The sequence below is a fragment of the Vespa velutina genome, chromosome 11 (assembly GCF_912470025.1).
Source record: "Vespa velutina chromosome 11, iVesVel2.1, whole genome shotgun sequence".
NCBI classification, from domain to species: Eukaryota; Metazoa; Arthropoda; class Insecta; order Hymenoptera; family Vespidae; genus Vespa; species Vespa velutina.
The window spans coordinates 4544655-4563715 of NC_062198.1; the positions used below are offsets into that span (position 1 = coordinate 4544655).

The window sequence follows — 19061 nt, forward strand, 5'->3', positions numbered from 1 at the left end:
TGGTTATATGATTTATGAAACGTGGATTAAGTGCTTCGTTTATTTTTTGTTATTTCTTATAAATAACTTTCAATAAATAAAACAAATAAAAAGAACAATGGTGTACCTTAATAACTTGAAATTAATTGCAACCAGTTGTATTGCCAAATAAAAGATATAAATTTTTTTTTTATTCCCCATCAGAGTTAAATTGCCGGGCACTGTGTTGAGTTTACGAGCTATATTTCTTTTTTTTCGTATGTTCTTTTTCTTTTTCCACTCGTAATTACCTGTCACTATAGTCGTCGGACAAAGATATTGCATTGTGCGTGCGTAACGGAAACGTTCCGGACAACAAACACGACGAAGCGTATCGGCCTGGGCATTGACGATTAATGGAAGCTTTTTACGACACTCTAAAACATTCAACGTATTTAAATAAAGCACAGCAGTGTGGCCATTTCGATTGGCCGTAATTGAAGTGCTCAAATCCGCGGAGAAAATGACAAATTCTGCAATTCGGTTTGATTACGTTTGCAGTTTCCCGTTACGTATCGAAGTGTGCAATCATTCTCATGCCCCTTCTCTTTTCATCCCAACTCCCCACCATCGTACTTCGACAGCGTGACACGAAATCAATTGACGTCGGCCACGTTCGGAATACGTAATTATATTGTAAAATATTGCAGACGTTCTACCGATCATTTAAAAAAAAATTACGATTTTTTTTTATTTTCTTCATTCTCTTATTTATTTTAAAAAAAGTCGAATGCAAAGAAAAAAAAGGGATGGTTAGTTGCTACGAACGATTTCGAATTATATCTCTGCGCGAAAATATGTTTGACACAAAGCAATAAATCTTTCCTCTCGATACGCAGACCTCCTAGATCTTTCGCGATGTCACGCGGTAGAACTATGTTTTATAGTTCTGAAGAAATATTTCCCATCTTCATGTACGTGCTGTACGTATACTCGATTTGAAATACTCAATTTAAGTATGTACGATATAATAAAGTTCTCGCGTTCCTTTGAATTTATTTATTCGTTCGATGTCAATTGATATCTCTCTTTCTCCCTCCCTCCCATCCTTCCTCTCTCTCTCTCTCTCTCTCTCTCTCTCTCTCTGTTTTTCTCTCTCTTTCCTTCTCTCTCGCGGTACAATTATAATATATATATATTTTCATTATAATAACAGAAAGTTAAAGCGACCATGAGGAAATATATCGCAAAGGCTTTCAACGTGATAAAGAAAAGGAAGGTAGGTAGAGAAGGAAGAACTCAACCGAGATCTGTTCCAGTCGAAAAATCGACCGTACCGAAAACGTCAATCAAGCGAACTCGTCGTCCGGCATTACCGAGCGTTTGGACCTGTCAACGTACGGACCAAACAAATGTTTCATTGTTCGCCGACATTTAATTACGCGTTCGATCCGCAAAAGGATCGAGCTGGAGAGATGGAAGATCGAGAAAAAAGAATAAGAGCTTGAGGAAGGGTATCGACGGAATATAAAAAAGGACAAAGGGGTGGGGGGTTGCGTGTGGTGTCTTTTCCAAACCGTCGGGGTTGCATCGAAAGCACGAATTTAAGGCTAATTTATGGTGTAATTTAGTTTCAATGTCGGGAGCATAAATCTTCGACGGTGGACAGGGGCCCGGGCCCTGGGATCGGGAAAAAAAGTCGGCTCGAAACAAAGTTCCAAATGGGGGTGGTGGGGATGACGGAGCGGTATCGTTTTTCTTTTACTTCTTCGATTTTTCTCTTCTCTTCTCTTTCTCCTTCTTCTTTACTTGCCAATTTTTTGATTAACTATTTGTCATTAACAAACAATAACGATTATCTTTCAAATTTATCTCTAACGGATTTTAAATCTTGTATTTTTATTAGATATGGAAGCCGAAATGTTAGAGAATTCTAAATCGTTCTCTGTTAGTTAGATGCTATCTTGAAATGCTATTAAGTGTTACACATTCTCAGGCGCTAATGGATTTCTTGGAGAGCGAGAGAGAGAGAGCAAGAAATAAAGAGAGCGAGAAAGAAAGAGAGAGAGAGAGAGAGAGAGAGAGAGAGAGAGAGAGAGAGAGCTTATTCGAGAAAGCAAGAGAACGCATTATTTTGTACGGCAAGCGGAGCTTTAGTAAATCAATGGATGTACGTTTTGTCAAGGTATTTACGAATATTTTCTTAAGTATGAAATTCCATTTGAGAAATCGTTCTTTCATTGTACATCGGCGAAAAGAGAGTAAGATTATTATAACGAAATTACCTATAACCAAACATTGCCTGTATTAAAATTACGATACTTGTTCAAAGAAAAGCGAATTACATTAAATGTTAACTCATTTACAAGATATTTTAAATCGGTCAGTGGTCAGACGGACGTGGGAAAAAGCAGTAGTTTTAACGTATCGACAGGTAGATAAGGGACCACGGAGAGGTCACGCGCCCAACCATAATGAAAGTCAAACCTCGAGATGATGTTCGCCACATTACCATACCGTTAGTGGTCCTCGCGTGGGTTTTAAAGACGAGAAAGGTAATGTCGAACGTGAGAAAAATTCACGATTACTTTATCACCGAACTTTTACCTTGGGTATTGACTTAACACAATCTATTATCATAATCCTTCTCTTTTTATTTTTTATATTTTTTTTGTGCCATATATTGATATATTTATCTATTTAAATTGAGAATGAAAGTAAGAGAGAGAGAGAGAGAGAGAGAGAGAGAGAGAGAGAGAGAGAGAGATAAAGAAAAAAGTTTATTTTGTATAATCGTAGATACGAACACGAAAAATCGTACACCGAGTCGAATCTCTTGCACATCCGGTGAATCACGGTGAATCGATGAGAGAGCGTTATATTTATTTCTAGGCGAGTCGTGAAAAAAAGTCGTCCGTCCATTCGCGGACGTAGCAAGGGAACACGCGCCGCTTGCATCCTGTTGTCGTTCTCGTCAATTCCTATACATCGAACACGTACCTCCGAATAGAACGGAAAGAATCAATGGCAATGTGAATATCGAATGTATTTCCGTAGAAACATAGATATGAAGGTTTGAAAATGTGATAACGATAGCAGAGAAAGTATGTTTTTCTAATTGTTAACTTTGTTTCCAAAACTGGCCTCCTTCTCACTTTCATTATCAATGATTATTTGTCCCACGTGAGATTTAGTATCTGGAACGTGTTGGCGATCGTCTACGGGAAGTGCAGGCCTCATTGCACCACTGTGGAAACTAGAAACTCTAGGCAAAAACTAACCCAATATCGATGTCCTCGTACCCCACCTATCCACAAATGAATACCTGGAACCCACACCTACGGCTCGATGCTTCCTTCCTCTTCTAACAGTTCCTAATCAAAACGATTCTTGAATGAATTGGACTTTTAACAGGTCATAAACAGCTACTAGCGCAACTCAAAATTGTTTCGTTTAAAAGAAAATTGTAGAAGTTGGTTACAATTGTGGTTTAGTTTTAAAATTGACGGTGAAACGAACGGTAGAAGAATTTTCACTTCCTAATCATTTTGCGGTCTCATCATCAAAACGATCTATAAAGAGATTCAACTTCTTTAGGTCGTCGTAACTATTCTTTTGATTGAAAAGAGTTTACGATCACGGAAAACTTTAAGAATTTATTATAATCATTGATGAAGAAGATTGAAGGGTGAGTGAATAATCGAGTAGTCCCCACTTGATTCCTTAGTGTAGAGAACGGCAGGTTGCTTAGACCGGTACAAAAGAAATGATTGTAGGAAGGTCGAGACTCGCTCGTAGTGCTCGTCCGAATGGTACGTGAGTTCCAGAAACACACTGACGACTTACCGATTCCTCGTACCGATATCGGAACGGCATAGCAGCAGCAGTAGCAGCAGCAGCAGCAGCAGCTTGCCTGCAGTCTTCGCCGACTTTGCGGTTGTCCCTTGTCCGGCATGCCGAACACTTCCTGTGCCAAGGCAACGTTTTCTTCGCCAACCGCCTTGTTAATGTATCGTTCTATAATATGAAATTAAGGATGCATCGAAATTACTGAGGAGATAATGTAGTACAACGTAAGATATTAAATTTTTTTTTACTCGTTGAGAGAGAAAGGATAAAAAGGTTTCTACCTTCATGGATAGGGAAGTTGTTAAACCTTATTAACGTTGGGACTCTTCCGTGTTACGGGAGATGTATCGAATAACCTAGTTGCATGTAATCTAGTTAGTAATACCTGGTGCACTTGGCCAGGATAAAATTAATTTGCAAAATTTTTATTCACGACCTTTTGTTTTCCCCGAGCGTGTATCCATCACTATCGGATATCAGATTAGTCTAGATCGTAAGGGTTGTATGGTTAATATAATTATTCAGTTTTTGCGGCACGATGTTTCTTCGACATTATTTATTTTACCTTAAAATTGCATTTAATAAAAAAAGGATTCTTAGTTTATCAAAAGTTATCAAAGCGTTATAAAAGGGAATCAATATTATCTTACAATATTAAAAGAGATCACCGCGTCGTCGTCGCTTTGAAAGTTAACTTCCACGGAGTTGCTAGGAACTATTATCGATCTAGGAACAGGTACGATCGAACGACTGTTTGAAAAATGATTCTCCCTGTCATGATCTAAGAGAATAGAAACGTTGATGACCATACGGAAGAGTACGAAGAGGCTTTGAATTGAAATTTTTTACCAGAACAGAATCATTAATTAAACTAGTTAGCCCGTTTACAAGGTAAACGGGCTAATAGACTTAGTGTCATCAGTTTTTAATTATACAAATTCATTGTTGAGTCAAATGGGCTAATCGATATTTAAAGAAACATTGAAGAGAGATCGTTCGATCAATTTATCAACTATGACATTGACAGTACCTTCTCTTAGAATAAGAGAAAGGAATAAATATATTTTATTTTCTTATTCGCAATCGAGATTGGTATCTCGTGAAATTGTCGTCGAAGATCGAAGATCGTGACGTATGGAATCTACAACAATCACTGCGTAGAACTAATTCAACGCACAGTGCACGTGGCTCCGTGTCGCGTGAAAACGTGATGGCACGCAACGACCCCTTTTCGATTATTTTTTATATTTCATCGAAGATTAAAGACTACGTAGCGTCACAAGAAATCCTAGAGAACTGAAGTTAAACTGATCATGAAAAATATCAAATGTCTTCTTTTGAAATACTAAAGAGTTCGTTAAAGACTAAGGCGAACTGTAGGAGACGTTTGATGTTTTCCTTAAATTTCTAAAGTCAGCACGCGTACGTCGCTTTCTCTAGTGAAATTTTAGGATGTGACCAAAGACCAGACGGTTAAACAGCTCCAGGGGTTAAATGGCGAAAGGGAACCTGATTAAGTTCATTCATCCTTTTTACGTTGATTTTAACTAGAAGGGTTACGCAAAGTACTCGTTAGTTTTTTGTTCTCATAACTGTATAGGGTCCGACATTTACATAGGTACAAACAAATATTTGCTTTTTAGGTAGAAACTCTCGGAATTACGTAAGCGATTTCTTGACTTTTACGCAGACCGATCTTTCTTCAAGAGTGTTTCCACTTCGTGTCGTATAGAATACGTTCGACAAAGCGTGAGGCTGCTCCTGCGACAAGAATATTAATGCAGTTTCACGAAGTAGGTACATGGATAGTAGCGTAAGTGGGTTCGTAATGCTCTGTGAAAGAGAGTTACGTACCGAATTCGACGACGATGAAAGTGTCGTGTCACCTGTAATTCCGGGTGCGGTGACCCCATCAATTTTACATAGAATCATTCTTCGAATCGGAGATGGATTTAATACTTTTACTGATTTTTCTTAGTAATAACAGTCTTTTCTCTCGGAAATAGAATAAAATTCTGAATTTACTACACATCATGTTTTTTTTATTATTAAATATTATAGATTTTATTTAATAATTTCCAACGATTAGGACAGTAGCAATTCTATTTCGTAATCTATGATCGATCTGCCAATTTTGCAAGACTATTTTGCAAGACAGTGTAACCTCGCGTAAATTAAAGCAACGTTACGAAACCTGTCGAACGAGAATCAAAACATTGGCCGGCCATTAACTTCAGGAGGGTATGCGAAGCTGATAGGGTCGGTCCGCCTCGAAATAATTGCTTTGGGATATCGACACTGAGCGGCATACTAATTTCGTTGCGCCTACATGCATGCGCACTTACCTGTAAAATCGACGGTTTATCGATCAACCAAACGAACCAACGACGACAACAACGACGGCGAAAAGCGGGTGGTGGGTGGATTCTACAACACCAATCGCATCGCAATTTCCATCGGTGATGAAATATTTCTAGGGATTCCCAAGTGACTTTTGTCCGTAATATTGATAACAATAGCAGCTTTCGTTGTGATCAATGATCGTTATTTTCTGTAAATGATCCTGAATTTTACAAAACCAAATTTTTTCAATATTTTCATTTATTACTCAAATATAACTAACTATTTGATTGATCCTGAATAATATGATTCAATGATCATTAGTTTAATTTGTGAGATTTTTGATAAATTAAAGATAGATATACAAGTAGAGTAGAGAAAAAGCATTTGGGAGTTAAGAAGGTCGATTAAAGTTGATTGTCCTTGTTGCAAGATCAACATGATCCACCCACGATCGTAATCTCGATGGAAATCTGTCGATTCTCATAAAGGGGAGAACGAGATACACGCGAGGCGGCTCTGGGCCTCTCATTACGTGAAGACCGGCTTCGACAAACGATCGATCTCATATCGGACGCATCTATGTAGAGCACACAGATGGTTCAAGTTTTTTGTGTATGTGAGATCGTTTTATACAACAGTCTTTGCGAAATATTCGCGACACCCTGCAAAAATATTTTGGGTTCTCATACGTGTTGTAACGGAGAGCAAAAATATGTTACTTTCTTCGTTGATGGAGTGTAAGACATAAATGTAAAACATTGTACAACTGTTGCTATAATGACTGTGAGAAAGATATCGCGTACGGTAAATTGCGTCGATTAAGTTGCAAAGGATTTCAAAGGAGATGTTAACTTTTTAACCAATTTTCTTTTTTTTTTAGATAACTTCCAATGATTCGTCGAACTTCGAAGATCCCACATTTTTAATCCTTTAGAAGAAATTTTATTTTGCATTTCTTTTGCGATCATTTAAATATTCGCAGGAATGTTTTTAAATTGCCAAAAGTCATAGACTTTGCAATGATCATGAGGATTGTGTATAAATACAATTGATCTATCAGAAGTAATTAAACATTGAGTTAATATTTGAGTTAACAGCGTCATCTACCGATATTGAAATAGAACTCCTCTATATCGACTGTAAGTATATTATCAAGAGAAAAGAAGGAACCTTTCGTTGATCATTTATCGATTAATTACTAACATGACTACAATCGATAATTTTATTTATATTTATCATTCTTTTTTTTATTTATTTATTTATTTTTTTTGATAAACAAATTCGTTCATTATTGGCAAAAATAATGAATAAAACATTTAAAAAGTTCAAAAATTAAAAAGTACATGATACGCACGCTGTATTAATTGTATCTTATGCATGTCATATTTTTATCAAAAACTTTTTTTCTTTGTTTTTATTTGATACACTTCGTTTAAAGCAATTTAGTAGCAAATCTTAAATCTTCTATTATCTTAAAGAGATAGATCGTGAAAAAATTAATATTTGTTGGAGAGTTAAATCTTTTGATATTTGATCAAATTCGATAAGGAAAAAGAAGATTCGGAGTATGCAAATATACTGTTATTTTGCTTACATTATGATTCAACGAAGCCACAGAATGATTGGACGTTTTATTCAATTTCTGTTTTACAAAATATTGTGAAATAGTCTTGATTTGCAAATCCTTTTTATTTAGATAATCTCACATCAGCGATATGATTCGGTATCAAAGAAAAATGATTGATTCTTTTACAATTTTAAATAGATAAGTTTGTTATCTTTTGTAAGGTAAAAATTACTATGTGTGAGTGCGTTTATTATCTAGTTTCTAAAAAAGTATACAATCATAATTATAAATCTATTGTATACAATAGAAAAATTTTATTATTATCATATGCTACAACGAACTTGTATTTAATAATCCTATTATATTTATTGTTTTACTTTTTTATAGTACATTTAATAATATTTATTATTCGGAATAGTTCTTAATAATTCATTCTTTTCAAATATTTTTCATTTTATCTCAAACGTAATCTTAGGAAAACTTTGCTAAAGATATTAAACATTTTTCACATATGTTTAATATCTTTATGATGAATTGTTGGAATAAAAAGTGTTCATTTAACAAGTGTTATTTGTCAATTAATCTCTACAATTATTTGTTCGAAATAATTTTTCTTTATGAAAAATGTTTGAAAAAATCCATGCCAAATGAAAATAAATAAAATATAAATGTATTATGGTTCGATGAAAGTCGATACTTATTCGTCGATACAAAGGTGAATATGCTACTAATCGAGGGCGAGAAGGCACGACAGTTTCATCCGATGAAAGTGAACGCGTTCGAACGAAAAGCGTGACCGAAAGGACGGTCGCATATAGGGCACAGTCCTACTTGCCCACTTTTACCGGCCTCAATTTCACTCTCCTACATCGGGCGGTCGCGACCGACTTGCCAGTTTCGTTTCGTTTTCACTTTCGCTGGCCGGCGATCGTCCTGACCCGACCTAACAGAGATTTCTATTAACCCGATGTACGATCACTGAACGGTTCTCACCGAGGAAGCTGTGTATCCTAGGTCAGGATCGCGTTCGCTTTCGCTCGCTGGCCTCGCTACCTTGTCCACTTTCGATTTCTATCGCGAGCGTTTTCTAATTCTAGATATCTCTCATTCAAGGATCTTGACCTATCCGTATTATTGTAAATTTAGAAGAAAGAAAAACTAAATTATAACATTAAATTAAGATGTTAGAATATAGATTGGTCGATCAATCTGTACGTGTCATTTATTGCATAATTTTTTGATCACGTTTTCTCAAATGTTATCAATCGTTATTAAAATCGATCGATCATTTGAAGTATCGATTCTTTGAGATTCTTTTTTTTATCGTCACGTTTATAAATCTTATTATTACTACGATAATACACGATTGATTTTTTAATACGGCCGATATAATATCGATTGTTGCGAATTCTCAAATTTCTTGATTGGTGGAACGTGAGATTACGTTGACACGTATCTGAGCGTAATTATTTCTTTAATTTCTAAAATATCAGATAAGAGATATATCTTTAATGAGTATGTAATTGTTCATACATACATATATATTTTAATCTAAAGTAGTTTTTAAATCCTATTTGATATAGATAAAATTGTTTGATTAAAGTTCTTTGAAAGACAATAATGAATTTATACAATGATTTCAATAAATAAAAAATTTATTAATAAAAACCAATTATTTAATAATTATACTTATTTTGATTTAATTCTTATAGCAAAAATAGTCAATTCGTAATAATATATCTCCAAATTTAGTGGAAAATGATTATTTTTATGCTTAATAATGATGATTTTTAAGATGACTGATAACAGGACTATTACTTCGTCATAACTTGAATCATAAGAATAACAGCCGTAAATTTCGTGCTTTTTCGTGAGCAACCGCGATAAGGAATTCTTACCTGGCTGCTATATAAATGAGTTCCTTCCGATTTGTAAGGACAGTATACAGAAGATATTTTTATATGACAAATCGAATTGACTTGATCATATGGTAAAATCATGAAAGGTAATAATCTTCTTAGTAAGTTTTTTTTCTATAAAAATTCTATATCATTTAAGATGATAATTTTTCTCAACATCTACTGATTCATTTAGGTGTCTTTCTTATTACTTTGCTCTTCGCCTATACCTTGGGAGCATCTCATTGGGAATCAGACTTATCATGGCCTAAAGATTTGAAAAATGAAGAGAATCGGAATTACAAAGAAATAAGAGAGAAACTTAATGATGAATTTCAAAAGAAGTTGAAAGATTTAATGAATCCTTTATCTAAAAATGATACGGATTCAAAGGACGATCAAATTCTTAATAAGGAATATTCGGTATTGGATCATTTGCCGGATGAAACATTGAATCGATTAAAACATATAAAGAATGTTTACAAGTATGAGAAACAACAATCTAAAGAGAACGATGATGCTTCTTCGAATTCATCGGATTCTTCGGATTCATCAGATTCTTCGGAATCATCAGATTCTTCGGATTCATCAGATTCTTCGGATTCATCAGATTCTACGGAATCATCAGATTCTTCTTTGAACTCCTCCCAATTGAAATCAAAGGAAAAAGACAAAAACAAATCTAAGGAAGATAAACATTGGAAAAAGTCGAATCTCAATAAGTCTGATGAAGATCAAGACAAGAAGGAAGATAAGAAGAAACAGAAAGAGGACAAGAGCAAGCATATTAAATATGATAATTTTAAATCCAGTGATGAAGTGAAATTAAATGGATTATTGAATGAAATAGAAAATTGGAATTATACAATATCTAAAAAATTGTCCGATGACGTATTCATTGAATTAAATTTAAAAATATTGAAGCAACTTTTATCGTCATTGAAGGAGAAATTAAGTGAGAAGGAAATTAGAAAGGAGCAGGATAAAACAACCTCATTTAAAAGTGAAGAGAACGGTATAAATTGTGATAAAAAACTTAATAATACCGATGGTATATCAACCGAAAGCAGATGGAGTGAAATAAAGTCAATGATTATTAAAACTCTAATAGAAAAAAAATTGTGCGATCGTAAGGGATTATTAGGATGTACAGATACTCAAAACATATTAATTGTTAAAACATTAAAAAGACTTCGAGATCGTTTTGAACATAAATATGGTAATACTATACTGAAAGACTTGCCAACAAATATAAGAATTGCATTAAATGGTATTTATGATATAATGACTACTACATTCCATTCTTATCGTTCAAGTACATCTTTAAACCAGAATTCACATGTTGGAGCAGTTTCAGAAGTCACAGGTTTATTGAATTTGTTATAAAAATAATTATTTCCTTTCTATATTACACTTAATATCTTAAAATAGTATCTCTTTTACTTTTCGTTATATTGACAAATGAATTTATTGTAGGTAATATTGAAGTTTCAAATTCTTCATCTAATGGTTATCTAAATGGTCTAGAAATAACGTCTATTCGTAATGATACTATAGAACGACTACCATGGTATTATCCGTTAGATCAAGTTAAAATTCAAAACTCATCGCATGGTATTAATGATTCATAATATATATATTTATATATGCTCTAATTAATAATATCATAATAATTACTCATCAATATGTATTTCCAGCTATATCAGACAAATCATACTGGTCAGTATCATCAAGTAACTCAGATATTCAAGTTGTATCAGGCAAAAAAGAATTAGCTATTACGAACGACAAAACAAATTGGACAGTTGCATCAAACAAATCAGATTTTCCAGATATATCAGGAAATTTAGACTGGCCAGTAGCATCAGATAAACCACACTTACCTGTTACATCAGATAAACCAGAGTGGCCAGTTGGATCTGATAAGCCAGATTGGATAGCAACATCAGACAAACCAAATTTGCCCAATGTATCGGACAGACCAGACTGGCCAGTTGGCTCACATAAACCGCGATTGCCAATATCATCAAGTAAACCAAATTTGCCAATTACTACAGAAAAATCTGACGGGTCAGCTGCAACAGATATTCCACAATTACCATTATCATCGAATAAACCACACTTACCTGTTACATCAGATAAACCAGAGTGGCTAGTTGGATCTGATAAGCCAGATTGGATAGCAACATCAGACGAACCAAATTTGCCCAATGTATCGGACAGACCAGACTGGTCAGTTAGTTCACATAAACCGCGATTGCCAATATCATCAAGTAAACCAAATTTGCCAATTACTACAGAAAAACAAGACTGGTCAGCTCCAACAGATAAACCACAATTACCATTATCATCGAATAAACCACACTTATCTGTTACATCAGATAAACCAGAGTGGCCAGTTGGATCTGATAAGCCAAATTGGATAGCAACATCAGACAAACCAAATTTGCCCAATGTATCGGGCAGACCAGACTGGTCAGTTGGTTCACATAAACCGCGATTGCCAATATCATCAAGTAAACCAAATTTGCCAATTACTACAGAAAAACAAGACTGGTCAGCTGCAACAGATAAACCACAATTACCATTATCATCGAATAAACCACACTTACCTGTTACATCAGATAAACCAGAGTGGCTAGTTGGATCTGATAAGCCAGATTGGATAGTAACATCAGACAAACCAAATTTGCCCAATGTATCGGACAGACCAGACTGGTCAGTTGGTTCACATAAACCGCGATTGCCAATATCATCAAGTAAACCACATTTGCCAATTACCACAGAAAAATCTGACGGGTCAGCTGCAACAGATATTTCACAATTACCATTATCATCGAATAAACCACACTTACCTGTAATATCAGATAAACCAGAGTGGCTAGTTGGATCTGATAAACCAGATTGGATAGCAACATCAGTCAAACCAAATTTGCCAATTGTATCGGACAGACCAGACTGGTCAGTTGGTTCACATAAACCGCGATTGCCAATATCATCAAGTAAACCACATTTGCCAATTACTACAGAAAAACAAGACTGGTCAGCTACATCAGATATTCCACAATTACCATTATCATCGAATAAACCACACTTACCTATTATATCAGATAAACCAGAGTGGCTAGTTGGATCTGATAAGCCAGATTGGATAGCAACATCAGACGAACCAAATTTGCCCAATGTATCGGACAGACCAGACTGGTCAGTTGGTTCACATAAACCGCGATTGCCAATATCATCAAGTAAACCACATTTGCCAATTACTACAGAAAAATCTGACTGGTCAGCTGCAACAGATAAACCACAATTACCATTATCATCGAATAAACCACACTTACCTGTTATATCAGATAAACCAGAGTGGCCAGTTGGATCTGATAAACCAGATTGGATAGCAACATCAGAAAAACCAAATTTGCCCAATGTATCGGACAGACCAGACTGGTCAGTTGGTTCACATAAACCGCGATTGCCAATATCATCAAGTAAACCAAATTTGCCAATTACTACAGAAAAACAAGACTGGTCAGCTGCAACAGATAAACCACAATTACCATTATCATCGAATAAACCACACTTACCTGTTACATCAGATAAACCAGAGTGGCTAGTTGGATCTGATAAGCCAGATTGGATAGCAACATCAGACGAACCAAATTTGCCCAATGTATCGGACAGACCAGACTGGTCAGTTGGTTCACATAAACCGCGATTGCCAATATCATCAAGTAAACCACATTTGCCAATTACTACAGAAAAATCTGACTGGTCAGCTGCAACAGATAAACCACAATTACCATTATCATCGAATAAACCACACTTACCTGTTATATCAGATAAACCAGAGTGGCCAGTTGGATCTGATAAACCAGATTGGATAGCAACATCAGAAAAACCAAATTTGCCCAATGTATCGGACAGACCAGACTGGTCAGTTGGTTCACATAAACCGCGATTGCCAATATCATCAAGTAAACCAAATTTGCCAATTACTACAGAAAAACAAGACTGGTCAGCTGCAACAGATAAACCACAATTACCATTATCATCGAATAAACCACACTTACCTGTTACATCAGATAAACCAGAGTGGCTAGTTGGATCTGATAAGCCAGATTGGATAGCAACATCAGACGAACCAAATTTGCCCAATGTATCGGACAGACCAGACTGGTCAGTTGGTTCACATAAACCGCGATTGCCAATATCATCAAGTAAACCACATTTGCCAATTACTACAGAAAAACAAGACTGGTCAGCTACATCAGATATTCCACAATTACCATTATCATCGAATAAACCACACTTACCTGTTATATCAGATAAACCAGAGTGGCCAGTTGGATCTGATAAGCCAGATTGGATAGCAACATCAGTCAAACCAAATTTGCCCATTGTATCGGACAGACCGGACTGGTCAGTAGGTTCACATAAACCGCGATTGCCAATATCATCAAGTAAACCACATTTGCCAATTACTACAGAAAAATCTGACGGGTCAACTATATCAGATAAACCACAATTACCATTATCATCGAATAAACCACACTTACCTGTTACATCAGATAAACCAGAGTGGCTAGTTGGATCTGATAAGCTAGATTGGATAGCAACATCAGTCAAACCATATTTGCCAATTGTATCGGACAGACCAGACTGGTCAGTTGGTTCACATAAACCGCGATTGCCAATATCATCAAGTAAACCACATTTGCCAATTACTACAGAAAAACAAGACTGGTCAGCTACATCAGATATTCCACAATTACCATTATCATCGAATAAACCACACTTACCTGTAATATCAGATAAACCAGAGTGGCTAGTTGGATCTGATAAACCAGATTGGATAGCAACATCAGTCAAACCAAATTTGCCAATTGTATCGGACAGACCAGACTGGTCAGTTGGTTCACATAAACCGCGATTGCCAATATCATCAAGTAAACCAAATTTGCCAATTACTACAGAAAAATCAGACTGGTCAGCTGCAACAGATAAACCACAATTACCATTATCATCGAATAAACCACACTTACCTGTTATATCAGATAAACCAGAGTGGCCAGTTGGATCTGATAAACCAGATTGGATAGCAACATCAGAAAAACCAAATTTGCCCAATGTATCGGACAGACCAGACTGGTCAGTTGGTTCACATAAACCGCGATTGCCAATATCATCAAGTAAACCAAATTTGCCAATTACTACAGAAAAACAAGACTGGTCAGCTGCAACAGATAAACCACAATTACCATTATCATCGAATAAACCACACTTACCTGTTACATCAGATAAACCAGAGTGGCTAGTTGGATCTGATAAGCCAGATTGGATAGCAACATCAGTCAAACCAAATTTGCCAATTGTATCGGACAGACCAGACTGGTCAGTTGGTTCACATAAACCGCGATTGCCAATATCATCAAGTAAACCACATTTGCCAATTACTACAGAAAAACAAGACTGGTCAGCTACATCAGATATTACACAATTACCATTATCATCGAATAAACCACACTTACCTGTAATATCAGATAAACCAGAGTGGCTAGTTGGATCTGATAAACCAGATTGGATAGCAACATCAGTCAAACCAAATTTGCCAATTGTATCGGACAGACCAGACTGGTCAGTTGGTTCACATAAACCGCGATTGCCAATATCATCAAGTAAACCAAATTTGCCAATTACTACAGAAAAACAAGACTGGTTAGCTACATCAGATAATCCACAATTACCATTATCATCGAATAAACCACACTTACCTATTATATCAGATAAACCAGAGTGGCTAGTTGGATCTGATAAACCAGATTGGATAGCAACATCAGTTAAACCTCACTTGCCAGTTGTATCAGTCAGACCAGACTGGCCAGTTGCTTCACATAAACCGCGATTGCCAATATCATCAAGTAAACCAAATTTGCCAATTACTACAGAAAAACAAGATTGGTTAGCTACATCAGATAATCCACAATTACCATTATCATCGAATAAACCACACTTACCTGTTATATCAGATAATCCAGAGTGGCTAGTTGGATCTGATAAACCAGATTGGATAGCAACATCAGGTAAACCAAATTTGCCCATTGTATCGGACAGACCAGACTGGCATGTTGGTTCACATAAACCGCGATTGCCAATATCATCAAGTAAACCACATTTGCCAATTACTACAGAAAAACAAGACTGGTCAGCTACATCAGATATTCCACAATTACCATTATCATCGAATAAACCACTCTTACCTGTTATGTCAGATAAACCAGAGTGGCCAGTTGGATCTGATAAGCCAGATTGGATAGCAACATCAGACAAACCAAATTTGCCCAATGTATCGGACAGACCAGACTGGTCAGTTGGTTCACATAAACCGCGATTGCCAATATCATCAAGTAAACCAAATTTGCCAATTACTACAGAAAAACAAGACTGGTTAGCTATATCAGATAATCCACAATTACCATTATCATCGAATAAACCACACTTACCTGTTATATCAGATAATCCAGAGTGGCTAGTTGGATCTGATAAACCAGATTGGATAGCAACATCAGTCAATCCAAATTTGAATTCTAATTCAAGTTCCCGTATTACTATACAGAATGGAGAAAAAATCTCTAATGATAATTTAAGTTTAAATAACAATAAGAATGTTGTTTTACCATCCCAATCTTCTCTATTGAATGACGAAATTGGATCTTTAACTGTTATCCCATGTTCCAATGGTTATATATCGACTCCTAGTGCAATTACAGATAATACAACAAAATGGGATTTACAATCAAACTCAACACTAACAAAAATATCTAACAGCAATACTGTAGTACCTATTACTACTGAAAAAATTTATCCTCGGTGGAAGGATTTAATTCCCATTTCTGCAACCGATAAAAAGTCTTTTGTAAACTCAAGTGAATCTGAGTTTTCTCCAACTATTGATTCACAATATACGAATATTAGTTTTAATATAAATTCTAGCAATGGGAATGATAATTCAGGAGTTGACAGAAATATAAGTAAAACAGTGAAAAAAGAACTTTCGACGTCTAAGCAATCATCTGATTCTCAATTTATCAATTTACAGTCGAACACCAGTTCTGAATCTAATAATAGTGAAAGTTCTATATTTTCATTACCATCATCCAATTTATCAGATACAATAAAAAATCAAAATGTTAATTTTACTTCTGGAAGTAGTATTGAAAATTATGCAATAAAAGTTGATGGTCAATCTCAAAATGGATCTACGATATCTAATAACATAGTAAACGTTACTCAGAAGTCTACTGTTTCTAAATGGAATTCTAATAGTACCAATGAATGGCATGAAGCTGAGCATAGGTCTGATCTCGAAGCAATCGATACTGTCTCTGCAATTGTTCTGCAAGATGCTAACCCAGAGATAACAACGGTATGTATTAACACAAACACTGCTTTTGATATGAACAATAATGAGAATATTATCACTACTCGAGTGGTGTTACCTATTACAAAACAGAAAACTCTCAAAACGCTCTTCGATGAAGAAGAACAAGCTGGTGATCCGATAATTTTAAATGGAGAAGATAATTTTGATGGCATTATTGAAAAACGTACTCTTAATACTGGAGTTGGAGCAGAAAGTAAGCAGATTTCAAAACAGATGTATCTATTAACAGTTTAATTTTCATTACGTACGTTGATCGATATAAAAAAAATATATGAATTTTATTTTGTAATATATTATCTTGCATGTAACAATTTGTGAAATTTTCTTTATAGGTGTAAGTACAGATGATGGTACAGTAGATGAAAATAAGTCTCCAAATAATATATCCGACATAGAAGCTGCAATAAATCAATCTTCACCTACCACAATTATTAAATATACAAACAACGGGGCAATTACTAAAACAATTGATATAAACGATACCAATCAATTAATGGAGCTCCTTCAAAATATATACAATCATTTGCAAGGATCTTAAAAATATAAATTTCTAACGATTTATTAGTTGATCGTCGTTATGTCACGAGGATCGATATTGTTTATAAACCATGTTTCAATAATATGAATTTTACAAGCGTTATCGATATATAAGAACAATATAATCTTAGCGTATATTTCATATGCAATATTAATGTACATTTCATATATAGTTAAGTATAAAAAGAGATTTATTTCGTATATTAGAAAAATAACATAACACATATGTACAATATTGATATATAATATATTTGATTCTTTAATTAAAAAAATATATTTATAAGAACGTATTTATCAATTATCCTTTTTTATCCGAATTACTTGAGATTTTTATTATTATTATATTTGTAATCTATCCATTAGATTATACAACAATATATCGACGTACGTTATATAAAGTAGTACGTTTTATTTGTCTTACAAAGACTAAGACGTTTAAAACTTTCCATTCACTGGTAGTATCACCGGTAATATCACCGGTAGTACACGTTAATACATTTATTTAATGTGTTAAAAAAATAAAAACTGATTGTAGCACAATGTATAGTACTACGGTACACATGGTACTTGATGTGATAATTACTTTAAACAAGCTAATTACTTATAGATTGACGATGCAACGAAATATTGTATGATAATATATCAATTATTAGTTAAAATTTCAAATGGCCTGAATAAAAAATTCAACAAAAATGGCTCGACACGGAATCTGTCAAAATTTACGAACAGTTTACGTAGATATCTTCGTATCAGCAACATTATAAAAATAAATCAGTACATATATAAAAATAATAGTATAGATTCATGAGAGAATATAAAGTTTATAATTTAAATATTGTAAAAGAAAATTTGCAGCCTAATACATTCAATTTAAAAAATTTATCGAAAAAATTTAATTATTCTTTTATTAAAATAACTTTAATTCGAGAATTAATTTTAGATTCGAGAGAAACGCCATGCGTTTCAAATAGACATTCAATTAATTTTAAATATTATTTAAATGGAAGTAGTACAGAAATGAAAATTATGAAATAGTACAGTTTAAAGCAGTATATTATAGTCATTATAAAATTTTAGTTCGACACTTTATTCAGGCCATTTGACTAAAGATTGATAGATTATCATACGATATATCATCACATCATCAATACATAACTAATTAGCTTGTATGTAGTGGTTATCACATTGTGTACTATCTGTGGTACATGTGGCAAGGAACATATTACAAAACAAGAAAATATATCATTATTAGGATCTAAATGATAACTAATTAATAATTAAGTATTTATAATTCTATTCCAAAATAATTTATTTAATTTTCTACTAATATTGTTAATTAAATATATTAATTAATATTTTTTAATAAATCCAATTTATTTCAATAAATAGATTCATTTTAGTTAAGAAAAAACTTTTACCTTTTTATTTTTCCAATAGAATACTAGGTCATTTATTTAATGTAATGTTT

General features: G+C 34.4%; 1 protein-coding gene across 2 annotated transcripts; it reads left to right on the plus strand.

The window, feature by feature from the left end:
* Positions 1 to 9670: 9670 nt before the first annotated feature.
* Positions 9671 to 17704, plus strand: LOC124952933. 2 transcript variants are annotated; one of them, XM_047503579.1, is made up of 8 exons: positions 9671 to 9722; positions 9812 to 10981; positions 11092 to 11229; positions 11313 to 12657; positions 12901 to 15695; positions 16182 to 17038; positions 17126 to 17249; positions 17389 to 17704. In XM_047503579.1, the coding sequence occupies exons 1-8, from the start codon at positions 9716 to 9718 to the stop codon at positions 17592 to 17594; spliced, it is 6642 nt and encodes a 2213-aa protein (XP_047359535.1). In that variant the 5' UTR covers positions 9671 to 9715; the 3' UTR covers positions 17595 to 17704. The 2 variants fall into 2 exon arrangements, with proteins under 2 accessions (XP_047359535.1, XP_047359536.1); XM_047503580.1 differs by having other exon boundaries at positions 17126 to 17300; positions 17389 to 17511.
* Positions 17705 to 19061: the final 1357 nt, after the last annotated feature.

Bases quoted from the DNA above. Each gene is read 5' to 3' on its own strand.
- LOC124952933 (XM_047503579.1), top strand. The intron at 15,696-16,181 runs GTAAACCAAATT...TAGCAACATCAG, and splicing joins AGATTGGATAGCAACATCAG to TCAATCCAAATTTGAATTCT. The intron at 17,250-17,388 runs GTAAGCAGATTT...TTTTCTTTATAG, and splicing joins TACTGGAGTTGGAGCAGAAA to GTGTAAGTACAGATGATGGT.